The sequence below is a fragment of the Ciconia boyciana genome, chromosome 1 (genome assembly GCF_034638445.1).
Source record: "Ciconia boyciana chromosome 1, ASM3463844v1, whole genome shotgun sequence".
Classification (NCBI taxonomy): Eukaryota; Metazoa; Chordata; class Aves; order Ciconiiformes; family Ciconiidae; genus Ciconia; species Ciconia boyciana.
The window spans coordinates 202,556,014-202,578,510 of NC_132934.1; the positions used below are offsets into that span (position 1 = coordinate 202,556,014).

General features: G+C 39.0%; 1 protein-coding gene across 2 annotated transcripts in view; it reads left to right on the top strand.

Moving 5' to 3' along the window:
• The window catches only part of CWF19L2 (CWF19 like cell cycle control factor 2), an 86,791-nt gene extending 76,530 nt beyond the window's left edge, over positions 1-10,261 (top strand). The window contains exons 15-18 of one of the 2 annotated variants that reach the window (XM_072850611.1): positions 3,501-3,656; positions 5,050-5,130; positions 8,120-8,221; positions 9,135-10,260. In XM_072850611.1, the coding sequence (XP_072706712.1) occupies positions 3,501-3,656; positions 5,050-5,130; positions 8,120-8,221; positions 9,135-9,275 (480 nt within the window). In that variant the 3' untranslated portion in view covers positions 9,276-10,260. Of the gene's footprint in view, positions 1-3,500; positions 3,657-5,049; positions 5,131-8,119; positions 8,222-9,134 lie in introns of both variants that reach the window. The other variant, XM_072850612.1, reaches the window with a different exon arrangement.
• Positions 10,262-22,497: the final 12,236 nt, after the last annotated feature.

Genomic DNA, 22,497 nt, shown 5'->3' on the forward strand with positions numbered 1-22,497 from the left:
GGAATGTAACAAGGTTCTGCCTAAGAGTTTGACAGTGATTGGTGTCCCCCCCATCAGGATTATTACAAGGAGAAAACAACTTGCAACCTCTTATATCAAAATATTGGATATGATTTCAGACTAGAGAAAGGCTTAGTTGCTTGCAGTTGCTTAGATTTATAAGCAGATTAATTCATGAATTTGAAATGGTTTAAGTAACGTTGATCTTGCCTCAAGCCTGGCAGATGGATTCTCTGACTTTCCAAATTTGCTCCCCACATTGATTCTAATGGCTGATGTAATTTTTATACAGTGTTTCCTAGTAAATTATGCTCCTCCCAAGCAGGAAGGGAAAGTTCTTCAGTATATGACAGAAATGCCTAAGAAAGTTGGATAAGAAGCAAATAAGTGCAACAAGTAGGGATCAGGAGGAACAACAGAGCATGGGAAAAAGTGATAAATATGTTTATTCTATATCTTCTATTTATCCTAACTTCTTTTAACTAAATAGATGATAATTTTTTCTAAATTTGTATGAGAAGGAAAACGGGATAAAGAAAAGATAAGCAAATGCAGTTCCTGTATTCAACACTAGTCTTTTCCTTGCTAGAAAATGCAGCTAGTTGGTAAAACCATTATCCATTGATGCTGTGAATACATTCATAGCCAGTTTAAACATTTCTTTGCAACAAAGTACTTTGGGAGGTGATGGACACAGGTTTTTTTTTTTTTCCCCAGCTTCTATGTAATTCAGTAGGACGAGTCTGGAAGGCTTTAGCAGGAGTATAAGCATACATTTACTCAGTGACTAAACTAACTTTCTGATGCCAGAGCCATATTCTATATTGCTGTTGAGGGGAAAAAAAATTTCACACTTTAAATATTCATAAAATGTTGTATTGAGAACATGTTTTAGCTAACTATTTTTGCTGGGATTTTTTTAAAGATATGTTGGAATAAAGCAAGAAGGGTTCTTTTACACTGTATACCCTCAGGCACTTGAATTTAACATATTGTGTGTTTTAGACTGATATGCTTACTTGCCAAAGTAAATATGCATGTAATATTTTTAATATGAAAAGATATAAATCTTTACATGTTCTGTATTGCCTGAACTATTACATGTATCAATGTCGTGTGCATCCGAGCATAAGCCAAGCCCTCTTATTTGCTCTTATGAATGGTTTTGTCCTTTCCAGTGCTAATTATCCTTGATATTTTGGCCTGTTAAGAATTTGGAGGAAAAATGCAATGTATTTAAAAACAAGAAATTACGGTCCGGGAAATGTTAGCTAACATCTGCAGATATTCTAGGCTTTTCAGTGGATTTGTATTTCAGTTGATATTGCAGGGTAGCAACTGTAAGTAGTAGTCCTTCCCAACCTTTGGTTTAATGTTTCTCTTATCTCACCACAGTTGCTTGCTTTGGTGTATTTCAGAAGTAGAGGTCTGGGGGCTGGGATGAGGGGGAGAAGACAACAAGCTATTAATTCCGAGTTGTCTGTTGCTCTGTGCAGTAAAGTCCTGTATCAGTCATGGTACAGTGATCTATTCACTGGGCAATATCTTCTAGCTGTGTTTCATCGGTTGTGTTAGAGGGGTGCTGGTAGTGTTTTCTTGTCACAGCATGGAGCAGCTTGTTTGTGAGGGAAAATTCAGGGCACAAAGGCCTGCTTTGGAGAGCTTAAATACCTGGTTAAGATATATATTTGTCCAAGTTTCTCAGACTTTTAGTTTGATTCATACTATGCAAGATGACAAAGGGGTGGGGAGAAGAGAGCTCAATTTCTAGTCCTGTTGCATTGAAAACCTAGTAGTGATTTGTTTTCCATCTGTTTTACTTCAGTACTTGCGGATGTTTATGAATATGTGTATTTGCTTATGCTTGTTTGATTCATCAACTCTCCATTTACATTAAGATAGGAAATCTTCAACCTTTAGATGGGATTAGCCTTTTAATTGTGTTGTTTGTACTTCTAAGCATTGTTAATTGAAAAAAAAAAATCAATGCAAAAAGGACAACGTATGAGTTATGTGAGTTGTAGAGCTATGGTACCTGTGGTCTATGAGGCTCACACAGTTTCAGTGATTTCTTGGCTTACACTGTGGAAATGGTATAGGGATCATGCATAATACAAAAGTCTTAATTTTAAAAATCAGTTTTCAAGATCTTGAGACACTTTGGGAAACATTCACCCTGTCACAAAGTCAGATCTTTTGTGCATTTGAAAATGAGTCCGAATGAGTCTCTGTAATCATCCCTTGTGCTTAATAATTTAGTTCATCATCTACATTGTAAGTTGTAGAATGATGCTTTTGCATATCTTGGATACAAATACCGACTGCCGATAGTCATCAAGAGTGGGCTGCTCCACAGGGAAGGCAAGGCAGGGGTGGGTGGAAGGTGGTGGGCAAGGCAGGCGTGGGAAGTCACCTCAATGATGAGGTGCAGTCCCATGGTACCCAAGCCAGGAGAAGAGAGGAGGTTCCATGACAGTAGACAGGGTCAGCCACAGCCCACTGATGGCCAGACAAGTCTGCAGCGATGAGTTAGGTTCAAGGTCAAGTCCGCAAGTCAGGGTCAAGATCAGTCAGGCACATGGCTGGGCACGGGCATCCCTGAAACTTACCTCAGGCAAGGACAAAAAGTGAGGGCCTGAGCTTAATTGCAGCTCCTGAGTGAAGGGGGGCCAGGCCCCCATTTCTCACAGCTCTTTTTTCCCCAGTTTTTTCTGCTGTGTCTGATCCCAGCTTGTAGCTGTACCATGTCAGAGCTGCCCATCTGCATGGGCAGCCAGAGCCCCGGGAGGTACGAGAGGCTGCAGAGCCTGTTGAGTGTGTGCAGGGCCCTGACCCTGGAGCTAGCAGAATTATAAATTGAAATACACTTTGAATAGGTGCATCACGTAATCTGTAAGGGGAACGGGTAACATTGAGGCCGGGTGTATTACAGGATTGCATTTGGTTAACTTCCATACAGTGAAGATGGTGGTTATAGCCATGGCTTTCTTTGGAGGCAACATTAATATTGTTGACCTTAAAGGTCAAGCATGCCTGGTGGAAATGTAATTTTAAAAAAAACCCCATGTAATTGAATAAATAGTGGAAGGATAATGGTATCTAGAGTCAATACAAGCCAAGACATTAACTTAGAAATTGTAAGCTTGGGACCTACTGTTAAAGCCATATTGTTTTATGGAGCATCACAGTTATGAAGTTCAACATAGTTTTAATTTCAACTGTAAAAATATGTGGTATTTATTAAAACTGAGTTTGTAGTGTTAATTATAATGCGTATTTCACAGTAGTTTTCTAGACTTCCTATCTTTGTATCTTAGGAAATACAGTTCATGTTAAATTGTTGAATAATACAGAGTTTTCCTAGTATGATTGCTGCTGTTATCCATTTTATTATGAGTTTATTATGAATATAATATATATTAGTGAAATAATATAAAATATCATATCTGAAAGCTTTGAAAAGCTAACTTAAATTACAATTTTTTTTTTTCTTTAAACAGATGTTCAGAAATGCATTGGTGAAAATGTTTGAAGCTAAAGACTTGGACTGTGTGTTCCTAGAAACAAACATGAGTATGAAGAAACGGTATCACATGTTATACGAATGCATTCCTCTTCCAAAAGAAGTAGGAGATGTGGCTCCGATCTACTTTAAGGTACATGAAAATGTTTTTTCTTAGGTCATTTGAATGTACTTATCATAATTGATCAATTTCTGGGAAACTTTTTTTTATATTAAAGTACTATTTTTGAAAAGATGGATTCTTTGATCCTACTTCTTGGTCCATTCTTTGATCCTATTCCTTGATCTTAAAACAAGCCCTGTGAGGTAATTCTGTTATTCAAGTAGTCAGTGGAAGAGCTGTATGTCACTGTGCAGTTGCCTCAAGTCTGACTGCACTGACAAATACTGGAGGAAGATGACAAAATTGTAGTTTCTTGAAGTGCTGTAAGGATTGCAGTACTTCTCAGTTAAGTCCTGTAGTATAAACTTAAAACCCCATACATGTGCCTCAGCAAGCATAAAATGAGAAAATAATGCCAACTGTTTTAAGAAATACCAATATATAATATTTCATCCCCATTTATTTCAGTAGGCTCAAATTTTACATGTGTCTTGAGTCTCTGATGAACATTAGACAACATGATAGATATTTCTTCTATAGCTTTTCTGGTCTCTTTCCACTGACCCTGTAAGGAAATGCTTATTGAACCTTCTGCCTGGAACTGAGGCCTTTCGGGTTTCAGCAGCTGGATTGTGATTTGCCTTTTATAAGTAAATTATTTTATTTGTTCTTTGAAATATTATTTTTGTTTTCTGGAAATAAATAATGTAATTGGTTTTTGATGAAGTGGAGCAGTCAGTATGATGAACAGCAATGCAGTAACTTCTACCACATTTGAAACTCTCCACCTCGTTGATTTCCTTGCTATGCTTCAAGTGCTGATAAAACTTGTGTTTTATCTGAATACTAAAGGAAAGACAAAGTACAAGATTTAATGCAATGTCATATGCATAAAACTTTCTTTCAGAAGTGTCCACCATTAAAATATACAGCAAATGAAATTTAAAAGGTACCTACACTATGCTACACTATACCCACTTCCATACTATGGAGGGTACAGAGGCAGCTTTAAAGGTTTTTAAGCGCAATCTGCCTTCTAAGCTGGATTCTCCTCTTAGTGATTAAAAAGAAAAAAAGAAAAAAGGCTAATATACTGTAATGAATTCATAAGAAGTTTTGTATGAGCTTAGTAAAAAGAGAATGTGACCTTTTAGTTGAGACTTGTTAGAGATAATTTGTGTCAGGGAAAAGTTAAATTAAAAAAAAAAAAAAGAGGAATAGAATTAAGTGAGTTTGAGGATATTGTATGATGCCTTTATAAAGTAAGTAAGTTCTGGAAAGCAGAAAGGTTGCCAAAAATAAAGTTACTTTGTTAAGAAATAATTGGTACTTGCAGTGTGATGTACTTCATTACATTGAAAAGTTAGTTCTTTGCTTGCTGTATGAAGGACTATTTTCACATTTAGATAAAATGATTTTACAGAAAGCTATAATGGAGTCTGATGAAGAGTGGTCCGTGAACAAGAAGTTAATTGATCTTTCTTCAAAAGATGTTCGGAAATCTGTAAGTGATGAAATGTATTGAACACTGAATTTCTCAGCAAATTCTTCTCATCTTTTTTCGTTATTAACTGTTTCAAAGAGAGAAGAAAGGGAATGCAATTAGATTAGTGGATCAGGAGATGGCATAGGCATGATGAGAACTAAGTCTGACTGAACTCCTAACTGACATTAGGGAAAAGATTCCCATTTATTTCAACAATAGGTGGACTGAGCTGCAAGCATTGGTTGAGAACAAAGCTGGCACTTTGAGGACATGTACCAGCATAATTTTCTTGATTAACTTTAAGAATTAAGGTAGATCAAAGATTTGCAAATTACTTTCCTGGAAAAAATATGATGTGTCTTTTTCATTGACCTAGAACAGACTTTTGTGTTGCTAAGTTTATGAAGCGAAAATATAAATAGCATTATAAGTCTTTTTTTCTAAAACAAGGGAACAGTAGTCTATCTGTCTCCTGGATACTAAACTGAAACACCTTTGTATACACAAATCTTAAAGGAATAATGCTTGAAACTGTTACATTCAAAGATTGTTCCATCTTTTTAATATTGAAGTGAAAGATGTGTGGTATATAGACTTTACCACAAGTAAAGTCTTTACCACTTAAAAGACTTCACCACTACACTACAATGTAGTAATAATACTTAATTTCTGAAAGTGTCTTTTAGTAAATATAGCACCTTTGCACTAAAAACATCTTAGTTCAGGAGAAAGAGGAGATGGGTTTTAATAATGAGACGTGAAGTCTGATATGACAGAGAGGAAAATTAAATGCAGAAGAGTAAGGGATTGGGTATAGTAGGAGGGGTTTAGTATATTGTGATGACTCTTGAACTAAACCAACATGGTAGCAAATGTAGCAAAAAGACAAAATTTATTCTGCCACGTAAGCTGAAATGTCATATAAATGTAATGGGAGTCAGTTATGGGTCACCTATGGGTTCAAAGTGGTGAGGCTTCACCTGGAAAATTTGGGTCTGGTTTTGGGCACAGCGTTTTAAGACAGTTACAAAAGAGGAGAGCATAGGTTAGAAAACTTAAGTAAAGAAACTGGTTTAGGGGTTGTGCAGTCTAGGAAAGAAAAGACTGAAATGGGATGTGGTGGTAGTTTTCTGTATATAAGAGATTGTCTTAAAGAAGATAGTACTTAGTTGTTCGCTAGCACTATTGCGTGCAGCCAAGAAGGAATTCAATTAGTTTGTAGCAAGGACTTAGAGAAGACTTTAAACTTGAGGTGGATATAAACAGACAACAAAATAAGTATGTTTTGTATATCTTCTGCTCATTGGCGTTTCAGAACAGGGAAAGCCAATATCTGTCACAAATAAATGAAGTATAATTTTCTTGACACATGGTAGGGCATCAGGACATTTGATTTCTTTAAGAATCTTCTTAGCCATACGATTTTGTGACTGTATTATATACCCATTTGAAGGTAGGCCAGTTTTCGGATTAAGTCATGACACTTCTTTAAATTAATAAAATGCATCTGAGTGTAAATTGTTACATAGTTCTGTGATTTTTAACATTGTTTTAGAGTAAAATAAATGCCTGTAGCCTTCAGGAAGATACGAAAGTATAGTTTAGAGACTGAGCTGCGGTTTGGGAAGTTGGAGAGTTGTATTAGGAGATGGTGGTGCCTGGAAGGAGGATCAGACATGGCTGAGACATCATCTAATGGGTGGATTGTGTGCAGAAATTGAGACTGTGGTGTCCAGAGGCAGAGCCTAAGCATCCAGCCCTTGCACAGCATCAAGGCCTTCTCTGCTTTCCCCTCTGGTCCCCGCAGCGAGGGAGCTGGGGGTGGGCAGTAGGCTGGGAGTGAACACAGCCAGGAGAGCTGACCTAGCAGCAAGCACTGTTCAGCAATAGCCAAAACACTGCCATGTTATCAACACTGATTTGGTCACCACTCCAAAACTCAGCACCATATGGGCTGCTGTGACGAAAATGAACTCCATCCCAGCCAGACCCAATACATTGCTAGACACACATAAGATAAAGCTGACCTTTTCCTTAAGGCGTCACCCGTCGACCCATTTTTTCCTTATTTAATGTTTTTTTTTTTAGTTCATTTAAAATGTTTTACGTTTCTTGCTATGCTACATTGCCCTTCTGTATTAAATCTTAATTATTTTTAGAGTGAATTTTCAAGCAATATATGGGACATGCCTTGTGAAAATTGTGCAGTTATTTGGACTGTAGCAGAGGAAATGCTTATGAATTTGAGGCTTTGTAATTCTTACCTGTACAGGAACATCCTCAACAATTAAAAGAGTGGGAAATAACTTGTTGCAGTGAAACAGCAGAAATTACTTGCAATACTGTAGCAATAAATGAATCCACTTCTCACTTTGTCAGACTGAAGGGTCTTTCCTTGTGGCAGGATAACCAGCATCTCCTCTGTAGGATGACTGAATTATTAAATTATCTGATTCTGCAAGTTAATGATAACTTCCAGTCATGTAGTGGGGTTTTCTGGTAGTGTATTCTCCATAGAGGTGTTTCCCCTACCCCCCGAGTGTCAATGTTTTGCCTGGGTAAATATCTCCTGTTATCACACAACACCTTATCTTTAATAAATGCAACTTGCTGGTGGTTGTCTTAAAATTTCTACTCAACCGATGTAATTCAGAAGCATGGAGTCAGGAAGGCATTTGCTCAGTGTGCATACTGCTGCCTGGTCCCTCCCCATCTCTTACTGGTGCTGCAGCAGCGTCCTCAGGAGGTTCTGCCACCCAGCCATCATCTTTTCAGTTTTTACTGTCTTTTTATCTAGTTGTTGTGTGTTGTTCTTTCCCCTTGCCTGTTTGTTTTACTGTTTCTCTGTCGCAACTTTATACTACACATACTTGGTTTGAGAGGTGGTTTAAAATAAAATGTGATATTATCAACTGTAAAACCACTTTCAAATTCATTAAGTTGTGGGGAGGTTAACTAAATGCCTACAGTCTGTTAAACATTTTAAAATGTGGGTTTGTGTGTATAGGTTCCTAAAGGATTACCATACTTTTCTGTGGACTTTGGCCTTCAAGGAGGATTTGCTCATGTCATTGAAGATCAACACAAGTTCCCTCACTACTTTGGAAAGGTATTGTCGTGTGAAAGATCAATTTACCAATTATACTCTATTTTGTAAAATTTAAGTAATTAAAACAGATGCTGCCAGACAGTCACTTTGATGTACCTTATCCCAATTTATTAGCTGGCTTTTCTTGGTGAGTCATCATAACTTAGCCTGTTGAATAAAGGAATAATTGATTTCTTCACTGACTGATACTCAGAATGTAATTCTAGATCCATGTTTCTTTTGAATTAATAGGAACTCTAGGTATTTGACATATAGTCTAATAGATGGATAATACTTGCGTCTGTTTAAGAAGAAGAAAAAAAAAAGGGGGTTTTCATGACCATAATATTCTCATGTAGGTGCACTGGCTTCTGCTTGTATAAATTAGGGTGCATACACATGCTAGGAGTTGTCTGTGAGTTTGTATAAAACATGTGTGGTTAAATTATTCCCCATAGTATAGGGAGTATAGTATATACAGGAAGAGCTGCAATAAAATCTTCCTTTCTTTATTATGTCACAGCAATAATTTATTGAAAGAGTCAATATTGCAAAAACATTAAGAGTGATTGGGGAGAAATAGAACTCATTTCAAGAAGAGTTAAGAGCAAAGCGGGCAGCTTTCTTTTTTCTGAACTTTTTTTAGTCGCAATTGTACTAATATATTAACAGTCTTGCAATGTTAGGATATTTATGCAGTGCATTGCTATGCTGTACTTAGAATTTTGCTGAGGCAACCATCTAACAACTACAGTTCTAATTTTTGAATTGGTATATTTTTCAGAATTTCCATTTTTAATAACTAGCACTTGAAGAAAACAGTGACAAATAATCTCATCATTTGAAAATATATATTTCAATATTGTATAGTAAAATAGTGTTAAGTAATGTGGTAATTTTGCGTTTATGATCTATCTTTGTTCTACTTGCAAAGGAAATAATTGGTGGTATGCTGGACTTGGAACCGCGGCTCTGGAGAAAAGGAATCAGACAGAATTTTGAGGATCAGAGGAAGAAGGTGTTGCAGTTTGCACAGTGGTGGAAACCATATGACTTTACCAAAAAGAAAGAATGAGTACATCCCTTCAGTCAAGGACTATATAAGCCATGAATTACATTAAAGGATATTTCATATGTTAAGAATAACACCAGTGTGTTATGTATTGCTAATATATTTTAAAACCAAGGATATTGTTTAATTGCTGATTACCTGTTTCTGGTCTAGACACTGTGTGGATCACATGAACCTGCAAACCTGACAACCACAAGTTTACAGTGTTTTTAGTTTTTAATTTTTTAGCTGAGCCAAAAGAATAATATCCATGTGGCTATTGGAATTCTTCAAAATGTAGCTTCTGCTTGTGGAGTTTTTATAATCTTTGAGGCAACTGATTTTTTTTTTTTTTTTACTGTATTTAGTATAGAGCCAGTGCTTAATTATCATGGTGACTTTTTGTAGAAAATGGTGTAAATTTTAAGAACATTTTGATTAATACAAATACATTGTTGCAGAAGGAAGCTGTACAGAAAATTATTTCTGATTTTGAGTCCTTGTGCTCTTTAAGTTGAGGACATTGCAGTAATACAAATGTTCAAGTATGATGTGATCGATAAACCTGCTGCTGCCCCCCGGCACAAGATTTAATGCCATTTCCTGTGCTTTCTTTCAATATGAAGTAGTATTTTCAAGCTGACCTGTTGCACAAAGGATGATGTGACAGTCCTGAGCTGGTGGCAAATGACAGCTTTAATGGTAACAGTTACTTATGATGACAATAAAAAACCCCAAAAAAGATAGAGAGAGGAGCAGTGAAGAACCTTAAGGAAAAACACTCTCCAGTGGCCAGAAAAGAAGGAAATCATCTCAGGGATCTCCCGAGCTGACTCCTCTCCCCTGGGCATCCTCTCTAGTGTGGCAGGCAGTCCGCCATAGTACTTTTCTGATAATAACAATATAGTTTTTGTCGGGAAACTCCCTGCTGGTTGTTCCTGCCTGTGATGGTGTTAGCACTGATTGGAGCACACTCTGATCAGAGGCAAGAGTTGCACATTAACTGATTGTCAAGCTTTGTACATGGATGTCACTGGGAAATGCCTGTCCGCTATTTAAAGGACTACTGTCTACTGTGTTATTCACTAGGTTTTGTTTTTTCTCTTGTGTAAAAGTTACAAAATGGGGGTAGGAAAGGGGGAGGGGGGGGGAAAGGGAGATTCTTGCATAAATGTCAATCACTTTCCGTGGGAAACCTGACATAGCAGGCTCAGGCTTTGCAGGCGCAGAGCTGGGAGAACAGGACAAGGACAGAAGGACAAGGATCAAAACATTGCCACAGCATCCTCCCAGTGGATAAAGGAAAGGGTGCAAACTTGCAAGCAAAAGACTGCAGTGGTACAGGGAAGGGCTCTTGAGTGGCAAGTGGAAGACCCTTAGCATAGCAGAGGTTAAGGCATCGTGCAAGTGTCCCAACGTCTTTCCTGCTCTTTTCCTGCTGAACCGTTGTCCTGTACAGCTCTGTTACCTATTCTGAACTGCTCAGATTAAGAAATGGATCACTAAATATTACAGGGTTGATTGAATAAGTGTTCATTTCTAGTCCCTTGGTGGTCTTTTGCAACTTTCCTGAAGAGCTAGTACTTCCCCCTCCCCCCCCCCCCCCTTCCATTTTGGCAAATAAGTCTGGTAGAGGTAGAAATCTACTGTGTTGTGAATTATTTTCTGTAGGATCTTTGTAAATTTGTGTCACTGCAAGAGAAATAACTTAAAAGTAAGCTGTCATGATAATTTTAGTGATTTAATGTCCCATTTGTACTATTTTTCATCAGCAAGCCATGGATAAAAGGGACAGTTCTACTGTTCTCCAGTAAGTTTTGATCTTCCTTAGGCTACTGGGGAGATTACAGAGCAAATAGGACATGAAATAGTAGCTGCTAGTAGAATGCGGTAATGCTGAAGCAAGTTTAGGTAAAGTGCAGTTTTGGTGGTGTAAAGCATGACTAAAAATTGTTTTCTCTGAAAGCATATGTTGCCTCCAGTCTCATCTGCTCCCCTGGAGGATAGCTGGCAAGTGGCAGAGGTGACTTGTCTTTTAAGGCCACGCAAAAGTCTTTATCCAGTGCTGTGTTGGAGATGCAATTTTTCTAAATATCTTCTGCTCAAAATTTGTGTTCCTCATGGGAAGCGCTGTGCTTCACAAAGGATCTCTAACTTGTACATAGAAGAGTCTTCCTCTCTGACTCATGGTCTGTGTACATTTTATTATTCTGGTTTCAGCAAAACTACTGATATTCTTTGGACCAGAAAGGACACTGAAATATGGAGTAAGGGTAACAATGTCAAGCTAGTGATACAGGAAAATGTGTCTTACCCTATTAGACATTTTCAGAACGGGAGACTGTGCTTACCACATACACTGAGAATAGTATCTTGTAATTGGTCACAGACCAGACATGCATATCTTCAGATTAAGCTGTTCCTCTTCATAAGTATCTCTAAATATTCATAAGGCCATGAGAGTGAACACAGCTTGTTAGGGCACTTATGTGGAAGGCATGGTACGCTTAGACTTCAGTCCTTACTCTTATAAATATTAAAATATTTTAAATAGACCTCCTTCATCTGGAAGAATACCCAATACCTAAATGCTTTTGGCACTAAGAAGTGGAAAATGTAAATTCACATGTCTTTAGGGAGAACAAAGATCAGCGGCTGGATTTCTTACATTGCTGTAATTGTGCTCCTATGTACTCTTTGGTGTAACTGGGGAGGAACTTGAAGGGACTTCTCTCTTCAAGTGAATCTATGTGTGTGATTTAACATGTGCTAGAACATAGCCATGTCCTGCCCTGTCAAACGGGAAGGTTCTTACACTTAATATGTGCTGCTACTCTTCTGGTCAGTGCCTGGCATAAAATGCAATGTCTCCCTGCTATCAAGTCAGTTTTTCCCAACTGGGAGTACTCCCCTCCTTTGTATTTCCTTGCTATGCTGAAGGAATTGCATCCTCTCACCTGCATTCCAGGTCTTTCAGTGGTTTCAAGGAAGGCATGCTGCACCAGCACAGCACTATTGCTGCTGCTTGATCAAGCCCTCTGTGGGGTCTGAGCAGGAACTCAGACTCCAGAGCTTTTTATTCCATTATGTTTGCCACTGAGTTCTCTAGAGGGAACCAGGATGGAGGCTATAGTCAAGCAGATCATCTGCCTCAAGTCCTGATACCTTGAAGATTCCCAGCCTGGGTCTGTCTTGGGAAAAATGAGCTGAACAGGCTCCTGTGAGATGTTCACTTTCTTCTTTGCTTTTTCTCAGCCTGTACTATTCAACCTGGTATTCCCCAGGCCCATGCGGTTGCTGTGGAAAGCTGCCTGATGCATGAGGCAGTTGTCTTCATATTAAGGACGCACATTTTGAGGTTGTTGTTTTTGCTCAGATTGAAGGAAAGCATCATTAATTTGTACCACACCATTAGCTACAAAATGAAGTGCAAAAGCTGCCATGGTATCATTATCCTTATCCATAACCAGTGGTTGGCTGATGTCAAGGTGATTGCCTGTAAGTCATGCGTTGATGTAAACTGAGGTAATGTACAATGAGGTTGATGTAAGCTGAGGTAAACTCGGCTAAAATGGAAAGCAAGGCTTTCTGCTAGTTACTGGTGTTCTTCCAGATAGGTAGTTCTCATATATGTCTATCTTCCACTTGCTTTTCCCTTCTCCTTTTGTGTTTTCCTTTGGAGTAGGAGAGTGAGATGCTGCATTTAGTGCAGTTTTGGTGTAACAGTTGTGGATTGTTGCTTTGTACTTGTTAAAATACCTGAAAGAGAACAATGTGGATTTTTGTTGCTTTGCTAGAAAATCAGTATAGCAACATTCAATCTTAGGTCTGTTTGGGCTGATTTTTTCCCCCAGTTTGTTAATGAATCCAAAGAATGAGTTATTCTGAGTCCTAATCAAGTGTGATTTAGTGGGATTTTACATACTGAGTTCAACCACCTTGTTTTAAATTTCATACAAGTTCTGACTGGAAAATGACATGTTAAAATAAATAGTAACTCTCATGGCAAGAGATCACAAATCCCTTGCAATCTATGAAAGAAGCAGTATTTTGATGGCTCCCTTAAGAGTTCTGTCTTTGGTCAAAACTTTCTTCAGCATTTCCTGTTTTCTGCATCTGTATTTTTATCATTAAAGCATGTTTTCTTTTTCTAATTCCAGCTGGACTGCTGGATGAAAATATGTGGAGACACAGGCTGCTATACTCTTACTTAGTGTAGCTGTTTTGGAAACAAGATCCTTAATATCCTAGCTAAAAGTGACATTTTTAGCCCTTACAAATCAAGGCAGCCTAATCCAGCATGAAGGAACAGACTTTAAAAATCCAGGCTTGCTAACATCATAATTCTCATGTGCATATTGATGTAGCTGTGTGGTAACATTACTTTTCCAGATGTTGCATTTGTTTGTTGTTAAAAGTGAGAAGGAAGGGTAACATGCACGAAAGACATGCTGCTACACCCTTTACAGGGAAGCTAGTGTAAATTTTACCGCCAAGTTAAGAACCACGGGAAGTTGGTTCTAAAGGAACATTTAAGCTTTCCTCAGGTCCCGGATTTTAAAGCTAATAATACAATCCCAGGATTGTCCCACAGAAATCTTTGGAAAAGTTACCTGTCATTGTAGAAGTTGATAAATTCGTAGTTTTAAACATTGTCCTGCTTGATGATCAATCTTGCACAACTCCCCAGCTGTCTCTATTTATTTTGAGACTTAAGATAAAGCATCTGTGAAGTACTAGAACTATGTTTTAAAAGGACTGCATAATTGCAGGACATCTTTAACTACAAGCATCTTTACCCACCCTGGTGTCCTGACTCCTAGGTGTGACCTAAGCACTGTACACAGAGAGCCCAGAGGCACATCATGGAACACGAGATGAGTGTGTTGGTTATGTTAGAGAAAGCACAGTCTGAGCTCTTCACGTGTGGGTAGGTGTAAAAAGTTCATTCCACAATGCCCAAGTTGCGTCTGCCTTTGTACATGTGGTCTGAGGGCAGCTGGTGGCCTGAAATGGCTCTGATGAACCTGCTTTAAGTTCTGTCTTAAAGTTGAAAATCCATCAATTCATTCTTTTTCAATTTTTAGCTTTTGTAAAGCAAGTATCTTAGAGCATACATGCAGTAAAACCCAAGAATTTAGCAGAAAGCCACAAGTGTAATTAACCTTTTAGAGTGAAGTTGAAGGCATTCTTCATGGACCAGTGTCTTTGAGGGCAATATTTTTCTTCAAGATTTTCTGGTTTGTGATTTCTGGTCATTGATGCACAACTGCTGGTCACCCATCAATCCGGAATGATAGACAGGTACAGTTTATCTGGTCTTGAGACAGGACGAGATGACTTTTCAAAGTCTTTCCCAGCTCTTTCCTCTGTGATTTTAAGATCTTGTTTCATTTTGATATTTTATGTGAAAATGGCTTGGAGCAGCACTTGTAAGACAAGATGTGAACAGCTAACAGAGCTGACGTATTTAATGTGGCATAAATACACAGTTATCACTGTACAGCTTCCCCATTGCTGTTGTCACAGGTTTACAAGGCTTCATTTGGGGATGCCAACTGGTCTCTCATGTCTCTTTTTAGATGCTTTTTATAGCCAGCCCCAGGCATGTGCTTTGTAGTTGTTGGAAAGCATTATAGCTCTTCCAGCTCTTCCAACATTCTCCCTTTTAGTGCTGAACAACTCTTTGAATGTGAGACCCCAGTTCAGTAGGTCCAAGAACTTGCCTGTGAGGTGGAAGAAGACAACTGACAGTAATAGCGGCTTTGTGGATGATGGCATCTTCAACTGGAATGAGTATGTAGGCTCTCAGTTTAGAGTTAGCATGGGCAAATTCAATCAGAAATGGTGACCTTGTGCTCTTTCCGTCCCTTTCTCTTCTTTCCTGGCTGCTGTTGCAGGAATTAAGTTTTCATTGTCTTACCCAGGCTGCTCTTTCATTAGGTAGATTGTCTTAGCAATACTTGCTAAGACTTAGCAAATATTTGCCAGTCAGCCACTAAGATTGACCAGTCTGTACTAAAATACTGGGTCTTTGCCTGAGTCACCCTCTCCCATGGTTGACAGTGAGGGTTTGCTACTGTTATGTAGTAGAAAAGGTACAAAACCTGGCATGCCTACTGTTCATTGGAGTAGTACCAGCACTCCAGTTCTCCATGTGACTGTGTGTATTAGGATATGTATTGATTAAATTTAGAGAACAGCTGCTGAGACTTAATATGATTTCACTAGAGTTACACTAGGCTTTACACCATTAACAATGTCAGAATATGTTCCTTATCATGAGGAGGAGGTAGTTTTAAGGACATGAAAGGAATTAAAACTTTACTTGTTCATGTACTTAGTCTGCTAACATTGGATATATGAAATGTATTAAGTAAACCTTAAGCCTTTCATAAGCGGTTTGTGGCATCCATAGAATCAGAGGAGGAGGACAGGAGATAATTTTATCTAGTTGATCCTAAGACAAGATCAGCTACATTTGTGGCATTCCTAGATCTGTTTTCTCTATGAAGATCTCTGAGGAGGGAAAATCCACAGCCTTCCTGGACAACCTATTCCAGTATTCACTCTTTTCATCACTAAACGTTTGTCTTCCTACTCTTTAATCTGAATTGTCCGTGATTCAAGTCCAGTATTTATTGTCTTGTCTGTAATGAATGTGCGAAACATTATTTCATTCTTTGGAGCTTCCTTTTACATGTTTAAAGACTGCAATTAAGTTGTCTTTCCAAATCCTAGTCTTCAGGCTAAACTGTGCATATTCTTTCAATGTTTGCTTGTAGGTTGTTTTTTCTATTCTTATAATTCTTTTGTGCTCTGGAGTCTCTCTGGTTCATAAAGATGTGATGGAAGTCTCAAGAGCAGATATGGTATTTCATTGAGGTGTTATCAGTGTGTCTTGATGTGAAAGAGTTACTGCCATTCTTGGTGGAATATCCTCCTGTTCATTCCCTGTCCCCTGTTCCCCCAATGCAGCGTTTGCCTTTTTCACCAGAGTTTGAGATAGTGAGGCCCATGACTCCCTGCAATCTTCACATCCTCTCCTGCTCCCAAGTCAACAGTTTGCTATTATAGCTGGATATTTTTTGCCCAAGTCTAGGTTCTTGCTCTTATCTTTGTTGACTTTGTTTCCTTTTCGTAGACCATTTTTTTCCATTTTGCTAAGATAATTTGGAATTCTACTTCAGCTTTTAAATGATTTTTTTTTACAGCCCCTTGAGTCATCAAAATTAAGCAGCAATACTGTATTGCGGCAACTAGAAATTGATGCCACATCCACGTGTGCCCTGCAATATTTGTGTACACTGGCTAAACTGTTTCCCTGCTATCACTTTTATCGTTGCTGATGGAGTTGCTGCAACTTCTGATACCATTATTCTTGCTATGGATGTGGGTGCTGTGGGCATCACAAGTAGCAAAGCAATAGAAAAGTGGCTTTAGAAGAGTCAGAACCCGATATCATCTGGGAAAGGTGAGGTGGAAATGAACTCCAGGATTATATTCTGTGTTTCTATGGGGAAAAAATGGGCTGAAAATCAGACATTCCTGTAATACCATTCCCATTTGGGTCATCTGCCTGGCTGTGTCCCCTCCCAGTCTATTCACTATGGGGGCAGAGGGAGAAATGGAGAAGGTCTTGATGCTGTGCAAACACCGCTCAGCAATAGCTGAAACATTAGTGTATTATCAGCATTGTTTTGGTCTCAAATCTAAAACACAGCACTGTATGAGCTGCTATGAATAAAATTAACTCCATCCCAGCCAAAACCAATACAGGTACATATATTTTTTGCAGGGCTCTAGGAGAAGAATAAACATCAGGTTCTACTCAGACTTGTACATAATTTGACTATCTGGTAGTCATATAGGATCAGAAGGTAAGGTGGCAAACCTGTAATTCCTGAGCAGTTTTTCTCCCTTTAAAGACTGTCACTACATTTCAGCAGCTTTAGGATGCACTAGATTCTCCATCTCGGATTTAAGCGAGTGCCCCTTTGCTGCAAAGCAACACTTGTGTTTCCATCTATTGCTGTTCGTGAGTATTCTTGAAATGGGAAGAAGTCTTTTTTACACACTGCAGGTGGGATTCAGCACAATGTTAAAACACTTTTGTGTCCACCTGTGAGCTGTGTGTCTAAGTTCACAAAATAGGCAGTGTTGGCCTAATCAAGAAAGTTAATGGAGCCTTAGGGAGTGATTCCTTTTATGCTACTGCAGGTGACCTGATGGGTTAATTGAATCATTCACTAGGCTCTAGTGACTGTGTTGGTTAGGGACCAATACCTTCTATTATTAATTTTATTACGTAAAGGCAGTCTAAATTGGGCAAACATCTGACTCTTAGCCAAGAGAAGCACTTGATGGAGGTGTAGCCATCAGTGTGGCTGTCCCTGTATAGCATTTGTCTTTGTTCCATGTGGATGCAAGGAATCTTTCAAATGTTGCAAGGTACCTCTATGCTGAATAGTGATTTTACAGCCAGAAATTGGAGGTTTCTTTTTCTTGGGTTTTCTTCTCTCTAGTCAGAAGTGATCAGAGCACTGAACCTTAGTCTGTCAGCAAAGAAAACTTGGTCAAAATCAATGTATTTTGGTGAAATGGCTCAGCTTTATTGAAACAACTTACTGAATTAAACTTTGTGGCTGATGTTCTCAGCAGTTCTCTCTCGTTGCTTATTATGTGTTGAAAATGAATGTGGTATTCCCATATTTAGTGTTTCTAGCCAACTGCATTTAGAGTGAGTGGAAAGCAACTGCCCATGTAAAGCAGATGTGGAAAGCTTGAGGTTGGGTCCTAGTTTGGCCCATACTGGTCTCGGGGAAAATTACCTGCTTTGTTTGCCCTTGGCTATTGGCAGATAGTGAGAGGACCATGACCCAGCAGAAGTTTTGAGACTTGGTTGAAATTATGTGCCATGAGTACTTGCAGTGATTTCCAAACAGGTTGGTTGAATTTAAAACTATATATTGCTGGCTGTTCCTGAGAACTCTCGGGAAAATGTTCTCTGTAGTTACAACATAGAGTCAGGATCTTAAAAGCCCTAAACAACTTAATATGCTTTTGAAGGCAGAAAGTGGACAGAGAATTTGGCTATTATCTCTTTACAAACAGCACATGCTGCTTGAGAGATTTCTGTGAACCAGCTCTCCACTTTTCCTGATGTGTAGTCTTTTGTGGGAAGCTTTTGGGTTATTTTTTCTTTAGAGCAAAAATATTTTGGCCAGTATCAGAACAGAAGCATGACATGGAATTCACCTCACGTCTCTGTATATAGCTGTCAGGAAGTCTGTGTGGATAAACAGCATTTTATATTTCCTACTGAATAGGAAACCTTTTAAAAACTTTGTTTAAAACTGAAAAAAAGAGTGAAGCCCTCCAAGGAAATTTTAATCCTCAGGCCTTTCGTCTTCACAGCTCTTTACAAACATTAACTTCATATGTCTGAAGGCTTTGACCAACATAGCTCCCTCTGACAGCTGTGAAACTGCTGTCCCTTTGGACCGAGTGAATTTGCCCCCATGCCTCAGTGCATCCCCTGCCCCAACCCAGCGCTTGGGCTTTGGGTTGCTGAGAGTGCCCAGAAGGTCCTCTCAGATCCTAGCTCCTTGTGCACCCCTGAGATCCCGTTCACTTCAGTTGATCACATCCTCCTTGAAGTGCTCCTTGTCCACGAACACTGTTTTATATGATTTATGACTACACAATCTTTTATTTTTAGCTTCTGTGCAAAGATTCCAAATCAAATCTTGGTGGGAACTGCTATCTGTGATAATTTTGTTGTCTTCCTCTCCACTAATGAAAAACAAGTTCGGTCTTGCAGTTAAATGGTGCAGTTGTCTTCCTTAGTACATTTTTATACAAATCAAACAGGAATACAGGTAGATGAGAACAGTAATATGATTCTGGCTTATTAAATAATTAACTTTAAAAAGGTTAATGAGTCCCTGCCTAACAAAACAGCAGTGCTAGAAAGCCTGGATTGTCTTTTAATCCAGGGAAGAGAGGACAAGCAAGCAGGTTGTGAGGACTCCAATTCACCATTTTCTTGCTCTTGATTCACAGAAGAGTTGCGCAGCATTCGTAGGAAGCGAGTTTGCTGTGCAGTGAGGATGCTCACTTCTCCCACCCGTCTTTGAGGCTGTTTGTCATATTTGGTTTCTGTGAACTGCTGTGATTTAAACTTTAATGCTTATTTTTAAGGTATCAGAGATGTGAAAATATAAGATGATGATAAGGGTTTCTTCTAAACTAGAAGGCAGGGGCTAGTTTGTGAGGTGTTTGGCCATTCTGGTGGCAGAATGCTGGCTTGCTTTGTGTTAGAGACCAGGCATCAGTGGCAACATTGCCTTCCCACTGGTACCTGCAGCCTTAGTCTGCAAGGGCTCTACAGGGAGAGGCACAAAAGGCAGAAACAGAATGAAATTAGTATGGGATACACTTGCATTCAAGGAGACTAGGGACTCTCTGAAAAAAGAGTTGCTTTTTTTTTTTTTTTTCCTCTGAAAAAACTTGGAGGAACTGGAAGCAAGATGCTCAAAGATGAGCAAAACACATCCATGTTGCAAATACATGGCCTGTTGTAACCCAGACAGGTAATGCTGACAAGAGTTGCAGCTTCCTTCATTTGCTTAGTGTGTGTTATACCAGCATATATGAACGTGTGTGATGTGTCTTCTCTAGCCAGTGGTGGCAGTGCCTGAGGTGGAGTAGCATACCCTGCTCTGGGCTCCACAGCTCTGGGATCTGGAGATTTTGAGAACAGGCTGAAGAGCATTTGTGGGGAACAGCACGGGTGGTGTGACGCTGTTTTAGAGCAGTGGAATGCACTAAATCACCCTCAGAGTCCCCCGTTGCCCATTGCCTGTGGTTTCTAGGGAATTTGCACACCTCTGTTGCTTGACAGTTTGGTTACTTTGTCACAGAAACATAGGATTAGGAAAGGGATATTTTTGTCACCGATTCCAGGGGACTGATCCACAAGCATTGGTCTTGACTGTCCATATTACGAACAACTTACACAGGTTTGTAAGTATAAACAAAAAGTGATTAGCAGAGATCCAGCAAAGCTATAAATGATTGCAATTTTACAGGAAACAACCAAGAGAAAATAAAAGTGGCATCAAATTTTTTTTTTTTTTCCAGTAGCGGGAACTGATGCTGCTTAGGAATAGAGTATGACTCATGATACAAAGAGGCAAGAAGTCAGGCAACAGCTAGCCATAATGTGGGGGCAAAAAAGCATCTATAAGGGTTTCCAGTGTCACTTACAGACACAGAACATCCCATCACTTCCTGTAGCCTTGCTCTGGTGTTTCACAGGAAAGTGAAGAAATAATCCAGGAATCAGTTTTATACTGAAGGAGGCCAAGTTCAGTATGATTACTTTGGGGAAAAAAATTGTCTGTGACCTTATACATCAGCAATGAATTCCTTTTAACTGGAAAACTCTAGCTTAAGGTCCCCCACATGAAAGACCATTCCATTAACCAGTATTTTGCTAATAACAATACAAAATTTATTAATAAATGCTTTTGTTAAAAGAAATCTTAGTTTCTCCACTGCTCATATAGTTTCCTTTGCTTTTATAATCAGGTGATTCCTCAGTTCTGTCACTACCAGTCCTGTGGTGTTTCGCACATATAGCTGCATTATTTAGGGCAATAAAATTGTGATGTTTCGTTCTCTTAAATTAGCCTATACATGTTACTTGAGTAACACAGTCATCTTTGTACAACTTCTGGTTAATGTGTTTTAGATTCACAGAAGATTTCTGGCTGCGCAGTTTTCCTTGCGTGGTTTTTTTTCCTGTAAGATGTTGCCTGCAGTAGGTCTGCTAATTTGAGGGTGCCAGCAAGAATGCTTCTCCTCTGTGGCATCATGCTTAGCATCTCTGTATGTGAATTCCTCTTAGTTAAGTAGACTGGCACTGCCCAATCCTGGGGAGTCCTCGGAGACCTGTGCTGTTGCCTTTCCTCATAGGTGAGGATCTTGGCGACAGGGTCTGTTTATTGGAGATGGGGTGTGTGGTTATTGATCGTTCCCTGTTCTAAAGGAAAAACATTATGCAAGAGGACAGGTCTTGGGGAATAATCTAAATGTGATCACCCTCACCTTCTCAGGGAGCGTGTTCCACATCTGGATCAGCTTATTAAGGATATTTACTAACGAAGCCGTGGTGTGGTGACACAGCAGCCAATTATTTTTTGCACTGACTTCCCACTTGTTTAATGACAGACAGCAGGACCTTTTAAAACTGCAGGCCTGACAACTTTATGTTAAATCTGTTATTTCAGTTTAGTCTTTAACAGCATGTCTAAACCTCAACCTGAATCCCCAAATATAATCACATTACAGACCAATTATTTTTCTTGCTGAGTCACTTTGTCAGTTTGACAGCATGCCTGGCAGAAAATTTTGATTCTTTTCAATTCTTTGATTAAAGAAAGTAATTAATTCAGAGTTTTATTTTGTTTGGAGATACCAAGGTCTGACTCTCCCACTGATTCATAGTCCCCACTGATAGTCACTGGTGGGATTCATTCTCTCTCCAGCCCTTTGAAGCTGGAGAGATCTCTTTTGTGGTAAAGGTAATGAGCAGTCACGCTTCTGGGCAAAATCCTTCTCGCTGCTCTGCTGGGGCACAGATCCCAGGTCTTGCTGTATTTTAAGACCAGCGTATTGCTTGTAGTGGCCAGAAGTTGACTGTATTTCTCTCTAGTAGCCATGAATGGCCAGTGCAACAAGTAGTCATAAAGAGGGGGTTGATCCTTACGAAGAATTTCTTCCTGATGGATTATTATTTAAAACGGGCAATACAAAAATGTGTAGACAGAGTTTGGAGATGGGAAAGAATCTTTTAGATTTGAACAAGCTGGTCTTGAAGTTGAAGTTAGCAAATATTCATAGTGTTTGAACTTGGGAATATTTGGTTGCTTAGAAGAGTTGGGTATCTGCAGCCTGTAGTGAAGACTGAGAACTGTTAACAGAAAAATACTGTCATAGGTCTCTGTTTGATATATTTTTCTACCCATTGTAATGGGAAAGGAATAGTATTAGCACTGGTATTTTGAAACTGTTTCTCAAATACAACAAACACATTATGATTTAGAATTTATGAATATTATATTGCTATCAGCATGCTGCAGACCAAATCGGCTGTTGTGCTGGCTATTGCCCAGTCACATAACTAGGCCACCCATATCATAAAGAGTTCAAGCTCTAGCCAAAAAAAAAACCTCAGAGC